Here is a 23,425-nt window from a genome sequence, read left to right as displayed (position 1 = left end):
TGCTTAGGATTCTCTCTCCCTTTCTCTCTGCCCCTCTCCCACTCATACTCACTCTCTTTCTCAAAATAAGTAAATAAGCATTTAATTAAAAAAAAATAAGGGGTACCTGGGTGCCTCAGTCAGTTAAGCATCTGACTTCAGCTCAGGTCATGATTTCCTGGTTCATGAGTTCAGCCCTGCATCAGGCTCTCTGCTGTCAGCATGGAGCCTGCTTGGGGTCCTCTGTCCCCATCACTCCCTGCCCCTCCCCCACTCTCCCTCTCTCAAAAATAAATAAACATTAAAAAAAATAAGACCTTCTTCTTCTTCTTCTTCTTCTTCTTCTTCTTCTTCTTCTTCTTCTCCTTCTCCTCCTTCTCCTCCTCCTTCTCCTTCTTCTTTAAAGTAGGCTTCATGCCCAGCGCATTGCCCAATATGGGACTTGAACTCATGACCCTGAGTTGCTTAAGTGAGCCACCGGGGTGTCCCTCAATACAACATTTTTAAAACAATAAGTTAAAGGTATAAAATGAAAACAATGAGGGGGTTGAATTATCAGTGGTTCTTAACTGGGGTGGACTTCAGAATTTAAAAATATTTATACTTGGGTCTTACCTTGTGAAACTTCTGAGACAAGGATGGGTTACCTATATATTTAAACACACACACACACCCCACACACACCCAAATAGGTGATTCTGATGCACACTGGTAGGCAAATTCTCAGCATAAAAGTCCACATATCTATGGAGAATAAAGGAGCTATTCCAGCGACAAGTGCAGTATTGGTTATGAGGCACCGTGGGCAATGAACACCAGGCTGCTCTTAGTGTGTGCCTGGTTAGCTGCAGCCATTGTCATTAGTGTTTGTGGTTTGTGGGCAATCTGAGGCATTGCCCTCTGAGCAGGATTGCTCCACAAGACGGAAGGCCTCCAGGAATTCATTGATGTCGATGTGGCCATCCTTGTTGAAGTCAATGCTCCGTGCAAGGTCACAGATGCAGTCATCTGTGATGTTGATGTTCATATGAGAGCTGAACAGCTTCCAAGTATGCCTGAATTCGTCCAGTGAGATGAACCCTTACCAAAGAGAGGAAGTCACTTCAGTGAGTCAGTCTAGTTTTCTTTTTTTTTCTATTTTTTTTTTAAAGTTTATTTATTTTTGGGACACAGAGACAGAGCATGGGTGGGGGAGGGGCAGAGAGAGAGGGAGACAAAGAATCCAAAGCAGGCTCCAGGCTCTGAGCTGTTAGCACAGAGCGCGATGCGGGGCTCGAACTCACAAATCATGAGATCGTGACCTGGGCTGAAGTCAGAAGTTTAACTGACTGAGCCACTCAGCTGCCTTGCATGAGTCAATTTAGTTCTCAATGTTCATTTCCTCTGACATTCTTACAAGGAAACCTGCTCCTTACTGTTAAACAGGCAAAGATACCCAAGGTCTTGTAGCTAGTTTAAATTCCCAAGGGAGTGGCATAAAACCAATTGATCACCCCTGGGAGCAATTTTGTTTCCCTTCCTCTGGAAACATTTTTGATGTGGTATCTAGTAGGTAAATGCCAGGGATGCTGGTAAATATCCTACAGTAGTCATGATGGACCCCAAAACAATTACTCGGGTTAACCTTTCAGTAGTGCCACTGCTGAGAAACCATGCATTAAATCATCCCAAACATATAATTTATTTTGCTTATAAAAAGCTTTTGGAGGGGCGCCTGGGTGGCTCAGTCGGTTAAGCGTCCGACTTCGGCTCAGGTCACGATCTCACAGTCTGTGAGTTCAAGCCCCGCGTCGGGCTCTGGGCTGATGGCTCAGAGCCTGGAGCCTGCTTCTGATTCTGTGTCTCCCTCTCTCTCTGCCCCTCCCCCATTCATGCTCTGTCTCTCTCTGTCTCAAAAATAAATAAAAACGTTAAAAAAAAAATTAAAAAAAAAAGCTTTTGGACCCATACACCTATGGTCAATTGACTTTTTTTTACAAGGGTTCCAAGATCATTCAGTGGAGAAAGAATTGTTTTTTCAATATCCTCATGTAAAGGAATGAAGCTAGACCCCCTATCTCGCACTACCAGCGAGAATTAACTCAAAAAAGGGGCGGCTGGGTGGCTCAGTTGGTTAAACATCCTACTTTGGCTCAGGTCATGATCTCATGGTTCATGAGTTCGAGCCCCATGTTGGGCTCTGTGCTGACAGCTCAGAGCCTGGAGCCTGCTTCGGATTCTGTGTCTCCCTCTCTCTGCCCCCCCCCCCCCCAACACACACTCTGTCTCTCTCTTAAAAATAAATGAATAAAAAAAATTTTCTTTAAATTAACTCAAAATGGATAAAAGACTTAACTGGAAGAGCTAAAACTTTAAAACTCTTAGAAAAAACCATAGGTGTAAATCTTTGTGACCTTGGATTACATAATGGTTTCTTAGATATGACACCGAAAGCACAAACAACAACAAATAAATTTGACTTTTTTTTAATCAAAAAATTTTGTGCATCAAAGGGAACTACCAAAAAAGTGAAAGGACAACCTATAAAGTTGGAGAAAATATTTGCAAACCATAGATATGATAATGGCATATATATATACATATATATATATATCAACAACAAAAAGATGAATAATTAAAAAAAATAGGCAAAGGATTTGAGCAGACATTTCTCCAGAGAATATATACAATTTTCCAATAAGCACATGAAAAGATGCTCAATGTCATGGGTAATTGAGGAAATGCAGATCAAAACCATGAAATACTGCACACTCAGTAGTATGGCTATAAAAAAGGGTGGGAAGTAACAAGTCCTGGTGAGGATGTGGAGAAATTGGAACCCTCAAACATTAGCAGGAATGTAAAATGCTTTAGTCACTGTAGAAAACGGTTTGGCAGTTCCCCAAAAAGTAAAACATAGTTTTATGATATGATTCAGCAATTGTACTCTTAGGAACATATTCAAGGGAGTATAAAACCATATGTTCACATAAAAAGTTGTACATAAATGTTCACAGTACCATCATGCATAACAGCCCAAAAGTGGAAACAATCTAAATGTCTATCAACTGTTAAATGGATAAACAAAATGTGGCATATCCATACAATGGAATATGGTCCAGCTATAAAGAAGAACGAAGAACTTATATATGCTACAACATGGATGAACCTTGAAAACATTATGCAAAGTGAAAGAAGCCAGACACCAAAGGCCACATACACTGTGTCATTCCATTTATACAAAATGTCCAGACGAGGCAAATCCTTAGAGACAAAAAGTGGATTAATGGTTGCCAGGGCTGGTGTAGAAGGGACAGGGATGGAGAGTGACTGATAATGGGTATGGGTTTCTTTTTAGGGTGATGAAAGGCTTTATAGTTAGATAGTGATGATGGTTACACAACCTTATAAACATACCAAGAATCAGTGAACTGAATATTTTAAATGGGCACATTATATGGTTTGTGAATTACATCAAAAAACAGGTGGAGAAAGAGTAATGACAATGAAAAAAGCCTTTGGACCACTGGGGGGGAAAGGTGAGGGTATATAAGACCTTCCTATACATTTTTTCATAATTTCTTGTGAATCTGTAATTACCAAAATCAGAAATTTAAAAAGAATATGTTGGGAGTGAGATTGTAAAAAGCCTTTCTGCTCTAGACACTTTTCATTACTTCATGACTATCTTTGATGTGACTATAGGGATATTACATCTTCTAACCACTCTTTTTCCTGAGAAGTTCTCATTCAGTTTGTCTTCATTCTTTTCTGCCCTACCCCTCTTCTATATGGATTGCTCGTATTGTTCAAACACTTTTCTAGTTTCTGCCATTTATAAGCATAATAATTATTTACTTTGTTCCCAAAGTGCTTGAGGAGAGAGCTAAATAGCCAGAAAGGAGACTGAGGCTGGGAGGTAAAGATTTGCTATGGGTCAGAAGTGATAGGATAATACATGCCTTTACCTGAATGATCACTGTCTATGATCCTAAAAATGGTCTCCAGGTTGGATCGGTTTCGATACAGTGTTTCCAGCAAACTTGACTGTATGTTCTACAAAAGAAAAGACATTTTTCTTTCTATATCTTATTGTTTAGGCTTGTCCTAATATATAAGGAACACACAATCGACCCTGACAATAAGATACGGTTGAAAAAACTGAAGATATTTTATCCCCAACCCTTTCAGACTACCAAATAGCCCAAGGGTTTAAGAAGTACCTAGACCATGATGAAACTGTTCTAATATTGACCATGGGGATGGTTGCACATACCAGTGAATATACAAAAAACAAACAAACAACGAATTATACACTTTGAATGGATGAATTATATGGTATGTGACTTATACTGAAATAAAGCCATTTAAAAAAGTACTTAGCCCAAGGCCTCACGTACATTAAACATTCAATATGGATTTATTGAATAAATCCTTCTCTTTATTTTAGTGGGAGAAGCAGCATAATGCCAAGGAAGTCAGCAGACCTGGGTCTGAGTCCCAGTTCTACAATTTAGAAGCTTCATGAGAGCTGTTCTCATAGGTATAATGGTACTGATAATACTAGCCTCACGGGGTAGGTATTTTGAGGATAAACTGAGGCAGCATATGTAAGTTGCTTAACACAAAATGTGACATATAGAAACCCAACAAATAGTTCCTTTTTCTCATCCATCTTCTTTTTTGGGCTCTCAATATTTGACTATTTCTGATTCAAAGCTCTCCATAAGGAGACTCATGGCCCACAGTGTGCCTTCACCCACCATTTTCACACCATTACCTCACGGTTCAGTTGTTCTTTGGCCAAATCCTCCAGCCAGGACTTGTACTCTAATGTGTTATCCGTTGAGCTGTTCACCAGCTGTGGCCTCAGCATCCGCCATGGCAGTCCTAGATGCAACACAGACTCCACGGCTTCTGCCCAGTCACTAAAGGTAATTAAACCTACAGGAAAGAGCTAATTTGTTGACTTGTCACTTATAAGTCTAGTGTCCTGCCCAGAGTGCATGCCTTTCTATCCTGACATACTTCTTGCTGTCTGTAGGTAATAGAAATAATGGGCACTCTCACTATTTTTGTTGGTCAAGGTCGAGTACACTGGAAACTAGGGTTGCAAGATAAAATACAGAATGCTCAATTAAATATGAATTTCAGACAGACCACAAAGTATATGGCTCAAATATTGCACGGGACATTATTAGACCTTAAAATTGTTTGTTGCCTATCTATAATTTAAATTTAATTAGTTACCCTGTTTTTATTTGCTAACCCTGGGAAAACAATTGAAAAGTCACACAACACTCCCATAAATAATATCCTAAACTTTACACACACGCACACACAGCATTGGTTTTTGTTATGTATATGAATAGATATTATACATATATACGTATATATGTATATACATATACAGATATTATACATGATTATATATATGAACAGATATATACATTATATATATATATACAGCATTCGTTGTTGATATGTATATGAACACATATTGCTATGTATTTATGACTGTTACTAATTTTCTAATAAGGCTATGTGTGGTCAATGTATATTAGACATTCCATTAAGTTGAGCAAAGACAAAATTTCTAGCTTTAATAACAGAGCACAGAACAGATACGTACACACTAAATAACAAGAAGCCAAATCACTAACCTTTTTTGCAAATCTTGGATATGTTCTTCTAACCTTCCAAACCTATTGCTTTTTGCTTAGTTCTGGCCTTGTCACCCTCCCCTTGACTCCATTTATTTTTACCATCTCCATCTATATTTAGCTACATTCACATTCTGTTAAAAGCTTGGAATTATAAAATTTAGAAAAGATAACTGGAACATTAAGCTGAATAAAATGAAGAAAGTAGTCAAAGAATGTCCTTTGCTTATCTTAGTTCATTATTATTTAATTTTTTTAATGTTTATTTGTTTCTTAGAGAGAGAAGGACAGAGTATGAGTGGAGGAGGGGCAGAGACTAAGAGGGAAACACCGAATCCAAAGCAGGCTCCAGCTGTGAGCTCTCAGCACAGAGCCCGATGAGGGGCTTGAACTCACAAATCAAGAGATCATGACCTAAGCCAAAGTCAGGGCTTAACCAACTAAGCCACCCAGGTGCCCCAATTAGTTACCACTAATTCAACAAATATTGATTTGATAACTTCTGCAAGACAGATTTGTTGTTGTTGTTGTTGTTGTTGTCGTTGTTGAGCTTCCTTCTTCTATGAATATTTTATTTTCTGAGTCTTACCAGTTTTATCTGCATCATGCTTCTTAAATTCACCAAGAAGATCTGAGGAATGAGCAAATAACTTTTCCCGCAGAGCTCTCAGAGCTGACTCCTCTACTCTGCTAATCCTGGGACAGGAGATGAAAAGAAACATTTTTAAAAAGTTAACATAGAGGAAATAGTGAGGGGTTTTGTTTTGTTTTTACCACATTCCTCCTCTCTCTTTCTTAATGTCTCAACCTTCCTAGAACTCAGTTTCGGGGAGAAGAGCTCAGTTTTTGAACAAAGAGTTTCATCTCTTATTTCTCCCCACTGCCCTCCCACTCCTCCGTGCCATGGACAAATAGGACCTGCTGTGTCCTATCCAGTACAGAAGAGTGGTTACAGCAAAACTTCTGGAAAAAGACCACCTTTGTGGTAAAGTTAGCTACCTGCACTGCACCTCAGTTTCCTCAAGGGAAAAATAGGGATAAAAATGGTACCTACCTCGGGCCACCTGGGTGGCTCAGTTGGTTAAGCGTCCAACTCTTGATTTCTGCTCAGGTCATGATCTCACTGTTTGTGAGTTTGAGCCCCGCATTGGGCTCTGTGCTGACAGCATGGAGCCTGCTTGGGATTCTCTCTCTCTTTCTCTCTCTGCCCCTCCCCTGCTCTCTCTTTCTCTCTCTCAAAATAAATGAATAAATAAACATTTCTTAAAAATGTACCTACCTCACAGGATTATTGTGAAGATTAAAAAAGTAAATTCATATAAAGCACTTAGAAGAAAGCCCAGCACATTGAAAGCACTCAGTAAATGGTATCTTCTAATATAATCATATGCATTCCTTATAATTTATTATTATGTTAAATAGGCACAAGGCCAGATTTTGAATAACAAAATAACATTAATTTAGTTTTCTCATTCTTATTGGATCAAAAGGGTAATTCTGGGCATAGCACTTTGCCCAAGTAAGTGTTCAATAAATATCTGTAGTTGAATCAATAAAAAGATACAAAGAGATAAAGGTAAATATATACTTTGTCATGCCTCATTTATAGCCATTCTATAAATTATGACCGGATATCCTGTCTTTTCAACGGCTAAAAGTTACACACACACATGTGAGCACATACACGTGCACACACACACACAGAGTTTTAATCATGCTTGATGAAAATTTTCCTTGCAGTTTAAGGTGGTTATTGTAATAGACCTTAAGTGGACTCCACCAGACCCCTAGTAGAGTGTGAAGTGCCCAAAACTCATCCCAAATCGTATGGGTACGTGAATTTATTTGTTTTTTTTCTGGAGGGAGTTCACTGTTTCATCAAAGGTTAAAAGCAGTATGGGACTCCCTTCTCTCCAAAAGTTAACAAACCACTGGTCTGGCAAAGCATTTAAACTATCTTCTACTAACTTGCAGTCATCAATCATTATCATACAGGGATGTAGTATAGTGATGCTCTCGGGAGCTGTCTAGATGTATAAGGCTCTTGGTTTCTACATCAAGCCAGAAACATTGAACACTAACTAAGTGCAGAGATCTGCATGGTTATCTTAATCCTCCAACACCCACTGAAGTAGGTCTGATTATTATCCCATTACAAAGTCAGTAATCCAAGGTCACATAGCTGATACAGGGTAGGACCAGGAATCAATCTTGACCTATTATTGTGAGACATGGGTGTAAACCCAAAGTAAATGGATTCTGAATGAGGGCTCTTCTAAGAAAAAGACATGATCTTGAGTTTATGGACATTGAGACATCAATCATAGATGGTCAGAGACATCTAACGTGTCCACTGCACTCCAGGGAGTTGAAGTTGACGGACAAGTGACTTCTGGGTAAATTGGATGATGTTTACTTGCTTTAATATAATCAATGAATATTTCAAAGAGCTCTTTTTTTTTTAATTTTTTAAAATGTTTATTTTAAACATTTAAAACATTTAAACATTTTAATGTTTAAACATTTTAAACATTTAAACATCTGTCTCTGAGAGAGACAGAGAGACAGAGCACAAGCAGGTGAGAGGCAGAGAGACAGGGAGACACAGAATCCGAAGCAGGCTCCAGGCTCTGAGCTGTCAGCACAGAGCCCAACACGGCTTGAACCCACAACCATGAGATCATGACTTGAGTTGAAGCTAGATGCTTAAATGACAGACACTCAGGTGCCCCTCAAAGAGCTCTTTGATTACATTACTAAAACATACTCTCTATAGGATTCCCTACAGTGACTTCATTTGTAGTGATTCCATATGTACCTAAACCATATGGAATTGTGGTGTTCCAGTTGCCTGGGGCCCACCCCTGGAGATTCCAATTTGGTGGGGCTGCGGAGGCTAGGGCGGCTGATTTTTTTGTAAAGCTCCACAGATGATTCTGCTGCACAGGGGGTTTGACTATCACTTAATGAGTTTAAATTTTCATATAAAACTTCTTGAGTGAGGCTGGCCTTGATTTTTTTAAATAACTTAAGTGTTTAATAACTCTTCATATTTAGTAACTCAAGAGTGATTTAAAATAATGCACTTTTATAGCACTCACACAAGGCAGATGGTAAATATTAGTATGTTCTCTTTCCAGGGTTTATGTCAAACTTGTTTTGATTTCTAATTAGTTCCTCTGATAATTAGAGAAGCTTGCTCAGTAGCACTAAAACTGTATCTGTTGGCAGCTTATATACTCTGGGGCCATCTTCCTGGTAGGAGGCAATCCTGCGTGTCTGTTAAGTATGTGATTTCTGAAATAAGACTGCCTGTATCAAGGCTTGCCTTCACTGTGTTATTAGCTGTGTGACCATGGGCTAGCTGATTTCATCTGTGTTCTTTAACGATCTCTTCTATAAAACTGAAATTAGTATGAATTTCGTAAGTCCATTGTTAGATACTACATATAACTTCTTTATAATAGCACTTAGTGTGTGGTAAGCTCACAACTAAGGTTAGAATTCAGAAGCATCTCAACAGAAGCCATTTAAGAAATATTATATGCTTCCTTCCCAGGGAGAAAACGGCATTGCTAACAAATGTGTGAACTGAAACCCATCTGTCAAATCCCTTGAAAGCAAAGAACCTTCGGCTCTGGCTTAGGGAGTAACACAAACCCTTTAAAGATGAGAGAAAACAGAAGAGTGGTCCTGGAAAGACTTAGTGGCCTGGTACATGGACTTTACCCAAGATGTGCCCATTGAGAATAACTCCTGCGGGAAACAAATTTGTTACTCCCATTCATGATGGGTCAGTACAGATCTTCAAGTGTATGGAGGAGAAGGAAGAGGCCCCTGCTAGAATGTCTATTGTAGACCTTACTACTAACAGAGCTACATTTTGAATTTTCACTTAGAATGTGGATAAATGTAATGATGTTTGACATTTCAAAGGCTCCACAAACACCGTCATTCTGGTTTTCGGAAAATCATTCATTAAAAAGTCTTGCCTTTGCCTCATGGTCAGCATGTGGGTCACCTTGTTAGCTTGATACTGCACGATGTACGGGGTCAGGGCTGGCCCCAGTTTGACATAGGCCCCTCTGTTACTGCCGACTTCATAGTAGTTGGAAGCAGAAAAGATGGTTAACACCTAAATCAAAACAGAGAGAGAAAGGCGTTCAGGTTCGCTGAAGAACTCTTGACTCTCAATCTGATAGGGCCCAACCCAACTTCAGGAGCTGCTCTTCTTTCTTGACCTCGCCTACAGATCTTTTAAATTTTTTTTAAAGTCATCAATGCTGGTAGGGCAGGAGTGGTGGCTCCAGTAATAGCAACTTGGATTCTGATAGGACATCCACAACATGTTTTCTTCACATTTTTATCCCAAGTACAATAGCAGGGGTAACAGAAAACACTTCATTTGGTTCAACTTAGAGGCAAGCTGGAACAGATAAATTAGGAAGGGTCATTACAATTGGCAAGCCAGTTATCAAAGCTGGTGTGAGGCCTCAAAGTAGAGTTTCCTACAGAGTACTGTGCCTCCTGAGATGCTCTGTGGAAAAAGTTTCCATTGTCAATACATTGGGAAATGGTAGACAGTGTATCTCTTCTTGGAGATTTACAAGGAATATAGGAAACTAATGGTTCTCAGAAGTCCTGCAGTAGAGAAACTTGTATAACTGTTTAACCAAACATTTCTCAGATTAGTTGATCTTTTTTTTCCCCCACATGGAAAGCTGTTATTCTCCTGTAGAGTTAGTTTTTGTGGGAATACTCTCATCCTAGTGGCATTGGGCTAGGCTAACATTGTAGGATTAAGATGTCCAAAGATCAGACAGGACGTTAACTACACTCCTGAGAAGACAAACAATCCTGAATCCCTGCCTGGGGCACAGTGCAGAAATCCTGTTACCCTGTACTGTTGTTTGAAATATGTGCCAGTGAGCAGCGTGACTTACAGAATAGAGATATGCCTGGGAAAGCACCAGGCCATATTTCTAGCCACAAGATGGGACAATATCTGCCCCTTTTTCTCCTCTCAGGGTATTGGTGAGTGGTGGTAGCAATCGAATTTTGAGGTTTAAAGAGGCGATGAGAGCCAAGGATAAATAACAGTAAAGGACCTAGTCGCTTTGAGCAAGTGACTAACAAATATAAGACACAGTGGATTGTGGGAAAGCAGGAGCCTGAGCTCATCCAGGCCTGGGAGGAGCAATATGGACTACTCGTGGGCTTCTGCAGATGGCCCACCCACCTTGCGGCTGTGGCAGAACTCATAGCCTTCAGGTTTGCACTCGTGTGAGCGGATCAGGAATTGCAGGTTGTATTTCTGTAGCAACCGTTCTGTCACATTGGGTCCAAAATAACAGCCTCCTCCTCGAACAGTGTTGGCCTTACAGCCCTCCTGAGCCATGGGATCACTCCACAGTATATCTACCACCTGGAGAGACCAAGAGATGGTTTCTTTCCTAAAATCTAGACAGAGATTCAGAGTCATTCCTATGAGAAGAGGAGGGGGAAGAGGAAGAGAAGGAAAAGGAGTAACAGGAGGAGGAAGAAAGGAAGAGGATACAGATATTTGAATAAAAATAAGGGAATAATTTTTTGCATAATCAATGTTTGACATATGTTTATATTTTGAATCCCTGAGGTTTCAGAATCTTTTTATTATTCATGGAATGAGCGTGGGTATGTGCATATTGTTTGACAAGCTTGTACCCACTTTCTTGGAAGTAAGTCTCACGTGAAAGCTCAACACGTAAAACAGATTAAAAGGGAACTGCTCTGGTAGATGCTTTGATCAGAGCCAGTTGTCTTCAGTGAGCCCCAGTGCTCCAGGCTCCTGGACATTTGCCCCAAAGAGAAGGCAGACATCTGGGCCTGGCAATACAATCTCTCCTCCAGCATTCACAGGTATCAGGTGTGGTCCTGAGAATGTGCAATCAAATGCTTCATTTCTTAAAGTAATGTCAGCATTAAAAAAAAAATTTTGTTTGATGTTTATTTTTGAGAGAAAGAGAACACAAGTGGGGGAGAGGCAGAGAGAGAGGGAGACACAGAATCCGAAGCAGGCTCCAGCCTCTGAACTGTCAGCACAGGGCCCAACGTGGGGCTCGAACTCACGGACCAGGAGATCATGGCCTGAGCGGAAGTCGGACACTCAACCAACTGAACCACCCAGGCGCCCCTCAGCATTTGCAAATAAAAAATTAAAAAAATTATTTATTTATTTATTTATTTATTTATTTATTTATTTATTTATAAATTTCCATTCTAAGTTGATGTTGAAGCCCAGATCGATAGTGCAGGGAGAACGTAGCCTAAACTCACCATCTCTCTCTCTGAGGTTTCCAGCCTCAGAGTCAGCTGTGACTCCTCTTTCTCGCCACCCTCCATCTGGTCAATCAGCCCGTTCTGCTAATTTCAGCTCTAAAATAATTCTGAATTCCTTTTCTTTACTGGATGAACCAATAAAAAAAAAAAAAAAACCTGCCATTTTTATAGGTCAAAAATGGTCGAACACCAGCAAGTTCACATCGTTCTGCTAACACTACTACACAAACTCACCACATGGATTACAAGCTTCCCTGCCACAGTCTTGCCCCAGTGAAATGTGCCCTGCATTTGGCTGCCAGAGTCATAGTTAGGCAAACACCATGAGTGCCTACTCTGTATTTGTTTTCCTTCTTCTTCCTTGTTAACAGAACTCTGATGAGGTGTTTGAGGTGGCACTGTGCCTAGCAAAATATGTGCTTTCCCAGCGTCCCTTGCAGCAAGGGGTGGCCATAGGACACATCTCTGGAGATCTTAGAAAAGCCTTTATTTGCCTGATAACAGAGAAGGACAGAAGTTGCTGACCTAACCCTTTTGGCCTTGAGCTACAATGGCCATCTTTCTGACACACGCAACACAAAACATCATAAAATAGCACCCAGTAAATCATGGCTTACCTTCCTACCCCAACGATGCTAGGTCACTAAACCAAATTTGCTCAGGCAATAGAGTCCATCGGCCACATCACCCTGTGCTCTTTCAAACTCTAAAACATATGAGCCATTAAGCAAATACTAATGTTCTTCTGGGGGTGTTCTAACCACAGGGGGAGAGTGAAGGAGGTGGGAAAAAATACCCCGAATTTACATGGAGGGAAGAGGCTTGTTCTGTTTTTTAAAAGCCCCTCCGGAAGACGGCCACATTCCAGGGGGCAGCACCCGGTCACAACCCACCTGCCTCCACTCCTCCTGCGTGGGCTCCAGCGGCTCCTCTGCTCCTGAATCCGCTTCTGGCGTGCACGGCGAGGCCTCTTCTTTCCCCCAGCTCACCGGGAAGCCTGCTTGCTGCCGGCACCTGTCCAGCTCCAGGTCCACGGAGCGCCGCACCTGCCGGGCTAGCTCCTTCGCGTCCCGGGGGGCGCCGCAGGGAATGCTGGATGAGCGGCCGGCTCTGTGCGCCTGGAGGGAGCCCAGGCGAAGGGGCGAAGCGGGGAGAGAGCGGCTCTGGGGGAGAAACCACGGGGTGGGTCTCCCTGCGGAGCTCTTCTGGTTGGCTTCCTCCTTCTTCACCTGTTTCCCGTTCTCCTTTCTCGTTTTGTGCCTCATGGTGGAAACAATCTAAAAATGTCCAGAGAAGACAAAGATGTTGAGTTGTTCTTGGGGCAAGAACAGGGAAGGACACTCAGAGAGGGTCAGCAGAACCTGAATGATATTTCGACAGGCATCGAGATTGAGTAGAACGGAACAGAGGTGTTCTCTAACTTTGGATAAGCACTGGATGACTTCCCAGGCAGCCCCAGCCCCTGGCCATAGAGAGTGAAAGGCCACCAAATGTAAACAGAGTCATAACCCCCTCTCCTTCTCATCGTGTTGCAACTCATAGTGAGGGCCAGACCGTCAGTCCCCTTTTGACCCCCAGATAACTTTATTTCAAGGAAGTTATTAATCTATCCCCCAGAGGCATCCCTAACTTTGATTATTAAGGAGAATAATCGTGTTACTATGTATCGGGCCCTTGGTAAATAGGTGCTATCCTGGGTACTTATCATGAATTCACTGATTAGCTCTCAGGTCGCCACCATGAGATTGCATCCTCATTTTTAGTTTTACGTGAATTAACCGATTAGCCTTCACACTCCTTTGAGACAGCATCCTCATTTATAGTACAGATAAGAAAACTGAGGTGCAGAGATACTAAAACATTACCAGGACTGAACCCAGAAATCTGACTCCAGAGCTCGTACTTTGTGTTTTCCTCCCAAGTGGTTCCTGGACTTGGTACAAATGGCCTTGTCACCCCTCCCCAGAGCTTTGCAAACTACTGGGAAGTCAGCTTTTTGCTAAGCTCCAGAAAGCAAACTGTTCTTTAGCATTCTTTCCCCAAACTTCCTACTTCTCCTGTTTACATAATTAAATGTGATTCTTCCCATGAGATCATCTGCTTTATCGTGACTTGCTGTCTCTACCTCCATACATAGACATAGACGCAGCAGAACAGAATATTTGAATTAAAAAAAAAAATATAAGGTGCCAGACATCACGCAGACTAAGAGCTGGTTTTAGGTCCCGTGGGCACCTTCTCTTCCACAAAGAACACGAAAGGGTTGAGATTATGGAGAAGAAGAAAGGGGATTTATAATGAAGGTTTTGGAGGAAGCTGTTGAAAACGTTGCAGGCGTCCCCTCCCCCACCTCTTCCAAGGAGTTATCCTTTCCCCCTTCCAACACTGAGTTTTTGGGTGCAGGGACACAGAACTCATCTTTTAGTCACCAGACCCCAAAGGGCCATAGGCAGACCTTGACAAATAGGACTTGAATCCAGAAACCTTGGGCTTTGAACTGGATGCAATCATTGGATGAGACCTGAGTGTAGACTCCATTGGGGAGGGGATGAGCGGGGTGTGCATGAAAATGTGGGGAGCAACAGGGGCAGACTAAGGTAGTGTGTGGCTACCCTACCATCTGTCTACTCTTCTTCCTTAGCAATAGAAACCCAGATTCTTACAGATACCACCTAGAATGAGGACTACACTTGCCAACCTGCCTTTCAGCTAGATGTTAACATATGACAAAATTCTGAACAGAAATATGAACAAAAATTCTGTATACAACTGAGTGTCCTTAGAGGGAAGAAACATGCCTTTCTTCTACTTTCTAAGTTATGCTGCTAGAATATGGTTGTGATGGCTGGAGCTCAAGTAGCCACGTTGGGCCATGATGTAGCATGGTAGAGCAACAAGAGAGCAGAACACTGGGCCTCTAGTGACTTTGTGGTATTACTACCAGCCCTGGACTGCTTGCTTCCAGTGTTTATTTACAGAAGGAAGAAATAATCACAAGGCATTGTTGTTTGAAGTTTTCTGTCACTTCAGCCAAATGTAGTTAATACTATTTCCACTTATTGAGTATAAATTTTGTAAGGCACATGCACATATATTTTCATTTAATCCTCACAACATCTATGATACAATCATTCACTCTCCTATTGTATAGATTCAGAAACTGAGGTTACAGTAGGTTAAATAACTTTTTCAAGGAATTATAACTATAAGTAGCAGGAAAAGAATTTTTATCCATTTCTAGCCTATCCAACCACTCACCATACCTACTCAAGGAAAAAAGAACACAGTTCCATACTTCAGTATCTGTGTGTCAGAGACTACCATTCTCCCCCATCTCTTTTCCCCTTCTTTGTCATAGGAATGGAAACCCTAGCTTTTGTGCTAGGCATGTGGCCAGCCAGCCAGAAGGCTGCATTTCCAGCCTCCCTTCCAGCAAGGAGTAGTCATGTAACTACTTTCTGAACAATGGGATGAGAGCAGAAGAGATGTATACAACTTCTTTCCTGTGTCTTTAAAGGGCAGGGATATTCTTCCCCTCTTCCTCCCTCTATCCTATTGCTTGGAATACAGATGTGGTGGCAGGCCATCTTGGCCTATAAGATGAGGGCTCAGGAAAGACACGCTAAGGACCGCAGAATAACAAGACATAAGGAGGCTTGGTTCTTGGATAACCTAGTAAAACACAGCTGCCATATCAGCCAAGTGCTGCATGTTCCCAGATTCAAATCCAGTCTGTCTGATTCCAAAGCCATGCTCTTTCATTTATGTCTAATATCACAAAGACTTGTATATTAATTAGAGTTGCCCAGAGCACACTAGCTTGTGTAGTAATTGCTCAGGCAAATGTTGTCAAAGATGTCGTAGTAGGGATTCCTGTGTTTTGGAAAGGGCAGCTGGGAGTTCAGAAGCCATAAGACACCATTCAATTGTTAAAAATCTATGATTAAAAGAAAATAGAATTCTTGTTTTCTAAATTTTTACTTCCAAAGTGAAACAGAAAATAGAGACATATTAATATGGGAGTATAATGCATTCTGTCTCTCACTCCCTCCTCCTGCTGGTTATTGTAAATTTCTTTAGGGCAGGCACCACCTCTGGTTATCTTTGTATCACCCCTACCACTTCCTTTGCACATAGTAAGCACTTTAACCATAGTTGTTGAGTTTAATTCGAAATTGATCATCGTTTTTCTGTCTGCCAATAGCATCCTCCCTGAATGAAGCATGCACTTAAAACCTTTGTTGAGTTTAACTGAGTTATTTGAGAGGTAGAGGCTCTTCAGGTACACTGAATGGGGGTGTTTATTAGAACTGTCTAGGTCAGGGATAGCAAATAGATGGCTCTAGCTGCCACTCCCCACTATCATGTCCATAGAAACATCACTAATGGATCGTAGCACACTTGCTCCTTGAGCCCAGATGTATATTCCTTGTTTGTTTAATCTTTTAATGTTTATTGATTTTTTAGAGAGAAAGAGAGAGAGAGACAGAGCGCAAGTGGGAGAGGGGCAGAGAGAGAGGGAGAACAGAATTTGAAGCTGGCTTCAGGCTCTGAGCTGTCAGCACAGAGCTCAAACCTACGAACCTTGAGATCATGACCAGAGCTGAAGTCAGACACTTAACCAACTGAGCCACTGAGGCGCCCCTCATGGCATCCTTAACAGCCCTTATTAAGTCACCTGGAGTCAGCATGCAAAATGACATTGACTTTATGTAGGCAGTGACTGGGTTAAATTATTATGAACTGGGTTGTTATTATTATGAACTGGGTTAAATTATGGTGAAATATGCACTATTTCATTACTTGGCCAGTACCTTGTGCCTGTCTAGTTTAGCCAAGAGCTCCAGGTCGGTCATGTCTGACACTCCGCCATGAAGAATCAGGACCTTCTCATCAACCAGAGTGGCCAGAGGAAGCCAACAGAAAACATCTTTCAGTATTTTTAGTATTTTCTTGCCATGTGTCTGAAAAATGATATTAAGAAGATAATAATTTTCAAGTGATACACTTAACTTATCTGAACTAAGAAAAACTTGCTTTTAAAGGCAGCATACCTTATATTTATGCATCACTTCCTTGGTAAAGCCGTATCTAGATTTAGAAGCAAAACTAGATATTAAATTTAATGACAACACTTATGGTATAATTGAATTTTTATAAGAATTCATATACTATATACATATACTCAAATATATAGAAAAGAGACTGAGGAATAATTGCTAAATGTTTACAATTATAGCATTAACTCTGGGTCAAGAAATTAGGGGATATTTTAACGTTCTTCCTTTTGTTTATCTGTATTTCTTAGTTTTTCTACAGTGAGTTTTATTGTTCATATGATAAAGAGTACGGATATGTGGAAAAACATTTAATGGTTTTATTAAAAGTAGGATAATATGTAGGTTTGTAAGAAATATTTTAATGTTACATATTGTGTATTCCTTTAAAAAATTGGAAAACTACTTGAAAAGGTACCTAACAAATAAGAAGTTCTAACAAAGTAACTTTTCAATCACAAGTAAACATCAAATACCCAAGTGTGTTTGAGTTTGTTACCGTAAGTTCACCAAATGGTCCTCATGGTTTCCTCGATTAAGATGGAACTCTTTTGGGTAAACCAACATGAAGGCAAAAAGAACCATCAGGATCTCTACTGAATCCTTGCCTCGATCAACGAAGTCACCATTGAAGACGTAGGCCCTCTCTGGTGACGGGAGGCCATTCTTCCCAAAAAGAAGACAAGTCCAAGAAGTGGCAACAAAGGAAGGGAATAGGAAATCAGGTCAAGCCAATGGGCATTTGACAGTTACGTCAGATCGAACACCAATTCTGTGCTTTCTGGCTCTTCTCCAAATGTGAATTGTCAATAAAAGATGGAAGTATTTTTTTATTGGTCTTATATTTTCTTTCTAGCGTGCTCATCAAAATAAGTGCTTTATACAAAGCCAGAGTTTTGCCATATGGTATGTGCAAAGGACACCAAGCTTGTGATCCAAAAGCCAGTTTTAAATTCTGGCCACAATATCTTTAGTAATAATAACAATAGCTGTCAGTTTCCTCAGGATTAAAGGATACAATAAGTGGGAAAATGCTTGGGGAAGCACAGTATATATGTAAAGTAATATTACATTAATAGGACATTCATGTATGCTGTTACACGTTCTACATTTTATAACTAAAAATGGATAGGAAAATAGCTTTCAGTTGCTTTGATAATCAATAATTTTCTTTATTTGGAAAAAAAATCAATCACTAAGTAAGGATTCTTTCTCTTTGTTAACCTCAGACTTTTAAAACAGTTTACAAAAATATACTAAAATATAATATAGTACTGACTTTTATATTATATATTTGCTACTATGTATTATTTTTTAATGACTTAAAGTAATATTTTTGAGCGCCTGGGTGGCTCAGTTGGTTAAGCATCCGACTTCGGCTCAGGTCATGATCTCACGGTTCGTGGGTTTGAGCCCCACATCGGGCTCTGTGCTAACAGCTCAGAGCCTGGAGCCTACTTCAGATTCTGCATCTCCCTCTCTCTCTGCTTCTCCTCTACTCACACTCTGTCTCTCTCTCTCTCAAAAATAAATAAACATAAAAGAAAATGTTTTAAAAATAAAAAGATAAAGTAATATTTAAAAAATCCAAGCAATACTTAAGCATTTTGTTAATAGATACTTCCAAAATAAGCCTCAGAGCAAGACAGGATCTTAAACATTCATACCTTATGAAATATAAATATTAAGTCATCCAACTGGCCATGTAAATCTCCTAACAAAGACAGAAAAAGAATATCAGTTTTCACTGGTCCTTACCACTGTGTCTCATTTTTACTATAAAAAGGAAAATACCCAGAAAAATCTGACAAAGTTATGGTTACTTTTTTCCATATGTAAGACAGGGATAAATATTAACTTCCCTTGTTGCAGGGATAGCTAATATTGAAAGAAGAAAACACAGTATCTTTTCTCTACATGATTATCATAAATAAACAGTAAATGAAGCAAAAATAGGACAGAACAGTGCAGGGATGCAAACTCAGGTGAGAACTGGAGAGATTTTGTCCCATCTGAAGTAGGAAGCCACTATTTATGGGCCAGTGTTAGGAGATTTTTCAAGAGGTGTTGGAAATGTCAATTTTAATATGAATTCTCCAATTTTCAAATGTTGGAAATTTATTAAAAAAATATTTTTCTGGGGCTCCTGGGTGGCTCAGTTGTTTAAGCATCCAACTTCAGCTCAGGTCATGATCTCATGGTTCATGGGTTCGAGCCCCACATCAGGCTCTGTGCTAACAGCTCAGAGCCTAGAGCCTGCTTCAGATTCTGTGTCTCCCTCTGTCTCTATCCCTCCCCTGCTTGCGCACACATGTGCGCTCTCTCTCTCTCTGTCTCTCAAAAATAAAAAAACATTTAAAAAATTTTTTAAAATTTTTTTCTGTCAGAATGGCTAGAATTAACAACTCAAGAAAACAACAGATGTTGGTGAGGATGCGGAAAAAGAGGAACCCTCTTTTGCACTGCTGGTGGGAATGCAAACTGGTGCAACCACTCTGGAAAACAGTATGGAAGTTCCTCAAAAAATTAAAAATAGAACTACCCTACGAGCCAGCAATTGCACTACTAGGCATCTAGCCAAAGAATACAAAAATACTGTTTTGAAGGGGCACATGCACCCCAATGTTTATAACAGCACTATCAACAATAGCCAAATTATGGAAAGAGCCCAAATGTCTATTGATGAACGGATAAAGAAGAGGTGGTATACACACACACACACACACACACACACACACACATGCACACACACGCATACAATGGAATACTACCTGGTGATGAAAAAGAATGAAATCTTGCCATTTGCAACAATGTGGATAGAACTAGAGTGTATAATGCTAAGCAAAATAAGTCAGTCAGAGAAAGATAGCATATGATTTAAATCGTATGTGTAATTTGAGAAACACAACAGATGAACATAGGAGAACGGAAGCAAAAATAAGATAAAAACAGGGAGGGAGGCAAATCATAAGAGACTCTTAAATACAAAGAACAAACTGAGGGTTGCTGGAGGGGGGTGGGGCGATGGGCTGAATGGGTGATGGGCATTAAGGAGGGCACTTTTTGGGATGACCACTGGGTGTCATAGGTAAGAGATAAATCACTGGGTTCTACTCCTGAAGCCAAGACTACACTGTATGTTAACTGACTTGAATTTTTTAAAAAAGATTTTAATTAAAAAATAATAATAATTTTAAAAATTTAAGGGGCACCTTGTGGCTCAGTTGGTTAAGCATCTGACTCTTAATTTTGGCTCAGGTCGTGATCTCATGGTTTGTGAGATTGAGCCCCATGACGGGGTCTGGGCTGATGGCTTGGAGCCTGCTTGGAACTCTCTCTCTCTCTCTCTCTCTCTCTCTCTCTCTCTCTCTCTCAAAATAAGTAAATAAACTTTCAAAAATAATTAAAAAATAAAATAAATAAAAATTTAAGAATATTTCAGGGCAAACAAGACCTAGCTGCAGGTTGCACGTGGCCCTCGAGGTGCCAGTTTACAATCCCGGCTGTGCGACAGTCTGCACCCCCTAAGTGAAGATGTGGGACCTCAGTCTGTAACAGATGTCTATTTTTTTAAAATTAAATTTAATTAATTTATTTTGAAAGAGAGAGAGAGCAGGGGAGGGGCAGAGAGAGAGAGGGAGAGAGACAGAGAGAGACAGAGAGAGAAAGAGAGAGAAAGAGAGAGAGAGAGAGAGAGAGAGAGAGAGAGAGAGAGAGACAATCCCAAGCAGGCTCCGCGCTGTCAGCACAAAGCCTGATGCAAGGCTCGAATTCACAAACCATGAGATCATGACGTGAGCTGATCTCACGTCATCAATCAAGAGTCAGACGCTTAACTGACTGAGCCACCCAGGTGCCCCTATAACAGGTGTTTAAACTTTACCGAAAACATAAGGATATGGAAAGAATCATCATGGACAGTATTTCTCTCTGGAAGAAGAATACGTGTGGACGGAAGGAATAATTTGCTAGGCATTAGGGCCTGCTGCTCAAGGCACAAGAAATAAACTGTCTTCTGACAAGGGAGGATCTGGCTATTTGCAGGGATTGTGTTCTGAGTGAAAGCATGAGTTTGGAGTCAAATCTGAATTGTTTGGGGAAATAAAGCAGAGTCTGGGCCCTCTTGCCCCATAATCCTTCACTGCACTGCCTCTACTCCAGTAAGCATGGAGCAAATAAGCAAGCTCTCAGCGAGAATCACATCTCCCGCCAGCCCCGCCCTTCCTCTTCCCCATCACAAGCGTTTTCTTGTTTGTGTCTAGCGTGGGAAGCCATTTCTGACTGACTCACCGCACACTGTGATCTCCTCGCTGTAACAGGTGGAGACCCGGTTGATGTTTGGCAGTTGTATCAGGTGTTTCCTGGTTTCATGCAAAAGATTCAAGACATAGCGAGCATGGAGCTGCTACTAGGAGGAAGAGGGGAGAGGGAACAAAACAACACTGATATTCATGCAGCAAAATGGGCCTCGCCTTTACTGTCTAATGATCCCAATCACCCAAGACCCCAAGACCCTGGTAAAGTGCCCCTGCGACCCTATGCATGGATCCTTTCTTTTTCACCCATCTTCTGCCCTTGTTTCTGCTTTTCAACATCTCCCAATATTGAACTAATTTCCTCTTTCCTTCCTTGCCTTCCGCTTGGGAGAAATGCATGCTTGTCTCAGAGAGGTGTGAAGAAGTGCACGCATGTCAATGGTACTAAGTGATCCTGACATCCTGGAGGAAACTACCCCAACGTCTCCTGTGGTGAATTATCTTCTTATGAAAGAGACGAAGAGCTGGAGTCTGGCAGAGAACCAGAATGTGACCACTTCTTACCGCCTCTGCCTCTACCACCAGGGTTTGGAGCCACTCTCATGTTTTGCCTGGACTGTTGTAGGACCTTAACTGATCATCCTGCTTCAGCCCTTGCTCCCTATGTTCCATTCAGAAAACAGAATGATTATTTTAAAAAGCAAGCCAGATTATATCATTTCTATGCCCAATGTCTCCCCATCTCTTTGAGAAGATTAAAAGTCCACCCACCCTCCTCTCTGCCTCCATCCCCTAACACTCTTCCCCGACCTCCTCCTCACCAGCCACAATGGCCTTCCTGAGGTCCCTGAGCCATCCAGGCAAGGTCCTGCCTCCCGGACTTTCCATTTGTTCCCTCTGCCTGAAACATTTTTCTGGAGGCATCCACATGGTGCGTTTCTTCACCATCTTCAACCTTTGCTCAGAAATCACCTTATCCATGGTGCTTTCTAAGACTACTCCATAAATTGCCATCTCTCCTACCCAGAACTTAGTTTATTCTCTTACATAGCTCTTATCTCCTTCTAATATACTGCAGAATCTGCTTATTTGTTGTTATTTATTTATCTACTGTCTGTCTCTCCTCTAGAATGTTAGCCCTGTGAGAGCAGGAATTGGTGTCTGTCTTGCTCATTGCTATATCCCCAGTGCCCAGAACAGTGTCTGTACATAGCAGTGCTCAGTAATTATCAGTGGGATGAATCAACAAAGAAATGTTACATGATGAGGAGGAGAAGTTTTCAGTGCATAAAAACTGGCTTATTGACTACAAGGTCCTGGCTAAGCAAAGGGGGCATGGAATCTCTCTAGTGGATCAATGACACTAACACCCTAAATCCAGGGCTATTCCTTCTGTGTTGGGTCTGGTCTCCCTCTCCATATTCCACAAAGTTGGGTCGTGACCCAGGTTTCCCAGGGTGAGCTTACCTGTTTCAGTCTGAAAGCTTCCACCAGGGCAGTTGCGTGATCAGGAAGGAGTGGGAAGGAGAGGCGTGGTCCCGTGTAATTGTCAGGGACTTCTATAGATTCATAGTCACCGAATTTCTCCATCTCAGAGTCCTGGGGGAATCTGTCCTCGGTGAACATGCGGTCCAGGAAGTCCCCTGGTTAGGACAGAAAGGGTAGGACAGCGTATGTTCAGATGTGCAGTCCATGGGCAATACAAAACAGATACAAAACAGTCTTTCTCTGGACCATACTTTTTTGAGAGAGAGAGAGAGAGAGAGAGAGAGAGAGAGAGAGAGAATTCTAAGCAGGCTTCACCCTGTCAGCACAGAGCCTGATTCAGGGCTTGAACTCATAAATTGTGAGATCAAGACCTGAGCTGAGATCAAGAGTCAGATGCTTAACTGACTGAGCCACCCAGGTGCCCCAATTTTACTTTTATTTTAAAAGACTGAGATTTGGGGCGCCTGGGTGGCTCAGTCTGTTAAGCGACTGACTTCGGCTCAGGTCATGATCTCACAGTCCGTGAGTCCGAGCCCTGCGTCAGGCTCTGTGCTGACAGCTCAGAGCCTGGAGCCTGCTTCGGATTCTGCATCTCCCTCTCTCTCCGCCCCTCCCCTGCTCATGCTCTCTCCCTCTGTCTCTCAAAAAATAAATAAATGTTAAAAAAATGTTAAAAGGCTGAGAT

General features: G+C 41.2%; 1 protein-coding gene across 4 annotated transcripts in view; it reads right to left on the bottom strand.

The window, feature by feature from the left end:
* Positions 1-375: 375 nt before the first annotated feature.
* Positions 376-23,425, bottom strand: part of PPEF2 (protein phosphatase with EF-hand domain 2) — a 32,377-nt gene continuing 9,327 nt past the window's right edge. For 3 of the 4 annotated variants that reach the window (XM_042984369.1, XM_042984368.1, XM_042984370.1), the window contains 13 exons: positions 22,720-22,895; positions 21,287-21,401; positions 18,664-18,710; positions 17,496-17,662; positions 16,994-17,030; positions 16,754-16,903; positions 12,833-13,216; positions 10,861-11,046; positions 9,614-9,756; positions 6,211-6,317; positions 4,739-4,902; positions 3,927-4,014; positions 376-1,059 (listed from right to left, as the gene is read on the bottom strand). In XM_042984369.1, coding sequence (XP_042840303.1) covers positions 821-1,059; positions 3,927-4,014; positions 4,739-4,902; positions 6,211-6,317; positions 9,614-9,756; positions 10,861-11,046; positions 12,833-13,216; positions 16,754-16,903; positions 16,994-17,030; positions 17,496-17,662; positions 18,664-18,710; positions 21,287-21,401; positions 22,720-22,895 — 2,003 coding nt within the window. In that variant the 3' untranslated portion in view covers positions 376-820. The remainder of the gene's footprint in view (positions 1,060-3,926; positions 4,015-4,738; positions 4,903-6,210; positions 6,318-9,613; positions 9,757-10,860; positions 11,047-12,832; positions 13,217-16,753; positions 16,904-16,993; positions 17,031-17,495; positions 17,663-18,663; positions 18,711-21,286; positions 21,402-22,719; positions 22,896-23,425) is intronic. The other variant, XM_042984371.1, reaches the window with a different exon arrangement.

This window comes from Panthera tigris, chromosome B1 (assembly GCF_018350195.1).
Source record: "Panthera tigris isolate Pti1 chromosome B1, P.tigris_Pti1_mat1.1, whole genome shotgun sequence".
NCBI classification, from domain to species: domain Eukaryota; kingdom Metazoa; phylum Chordata; class Mammalia; order Carnivora; family Felidae; genus Panthera; species Panthera tigris.
Note: the sequence above shows the minus strand (reverse complement) of the source record. Positions and strands in the feature narration are given on the sequence as shown.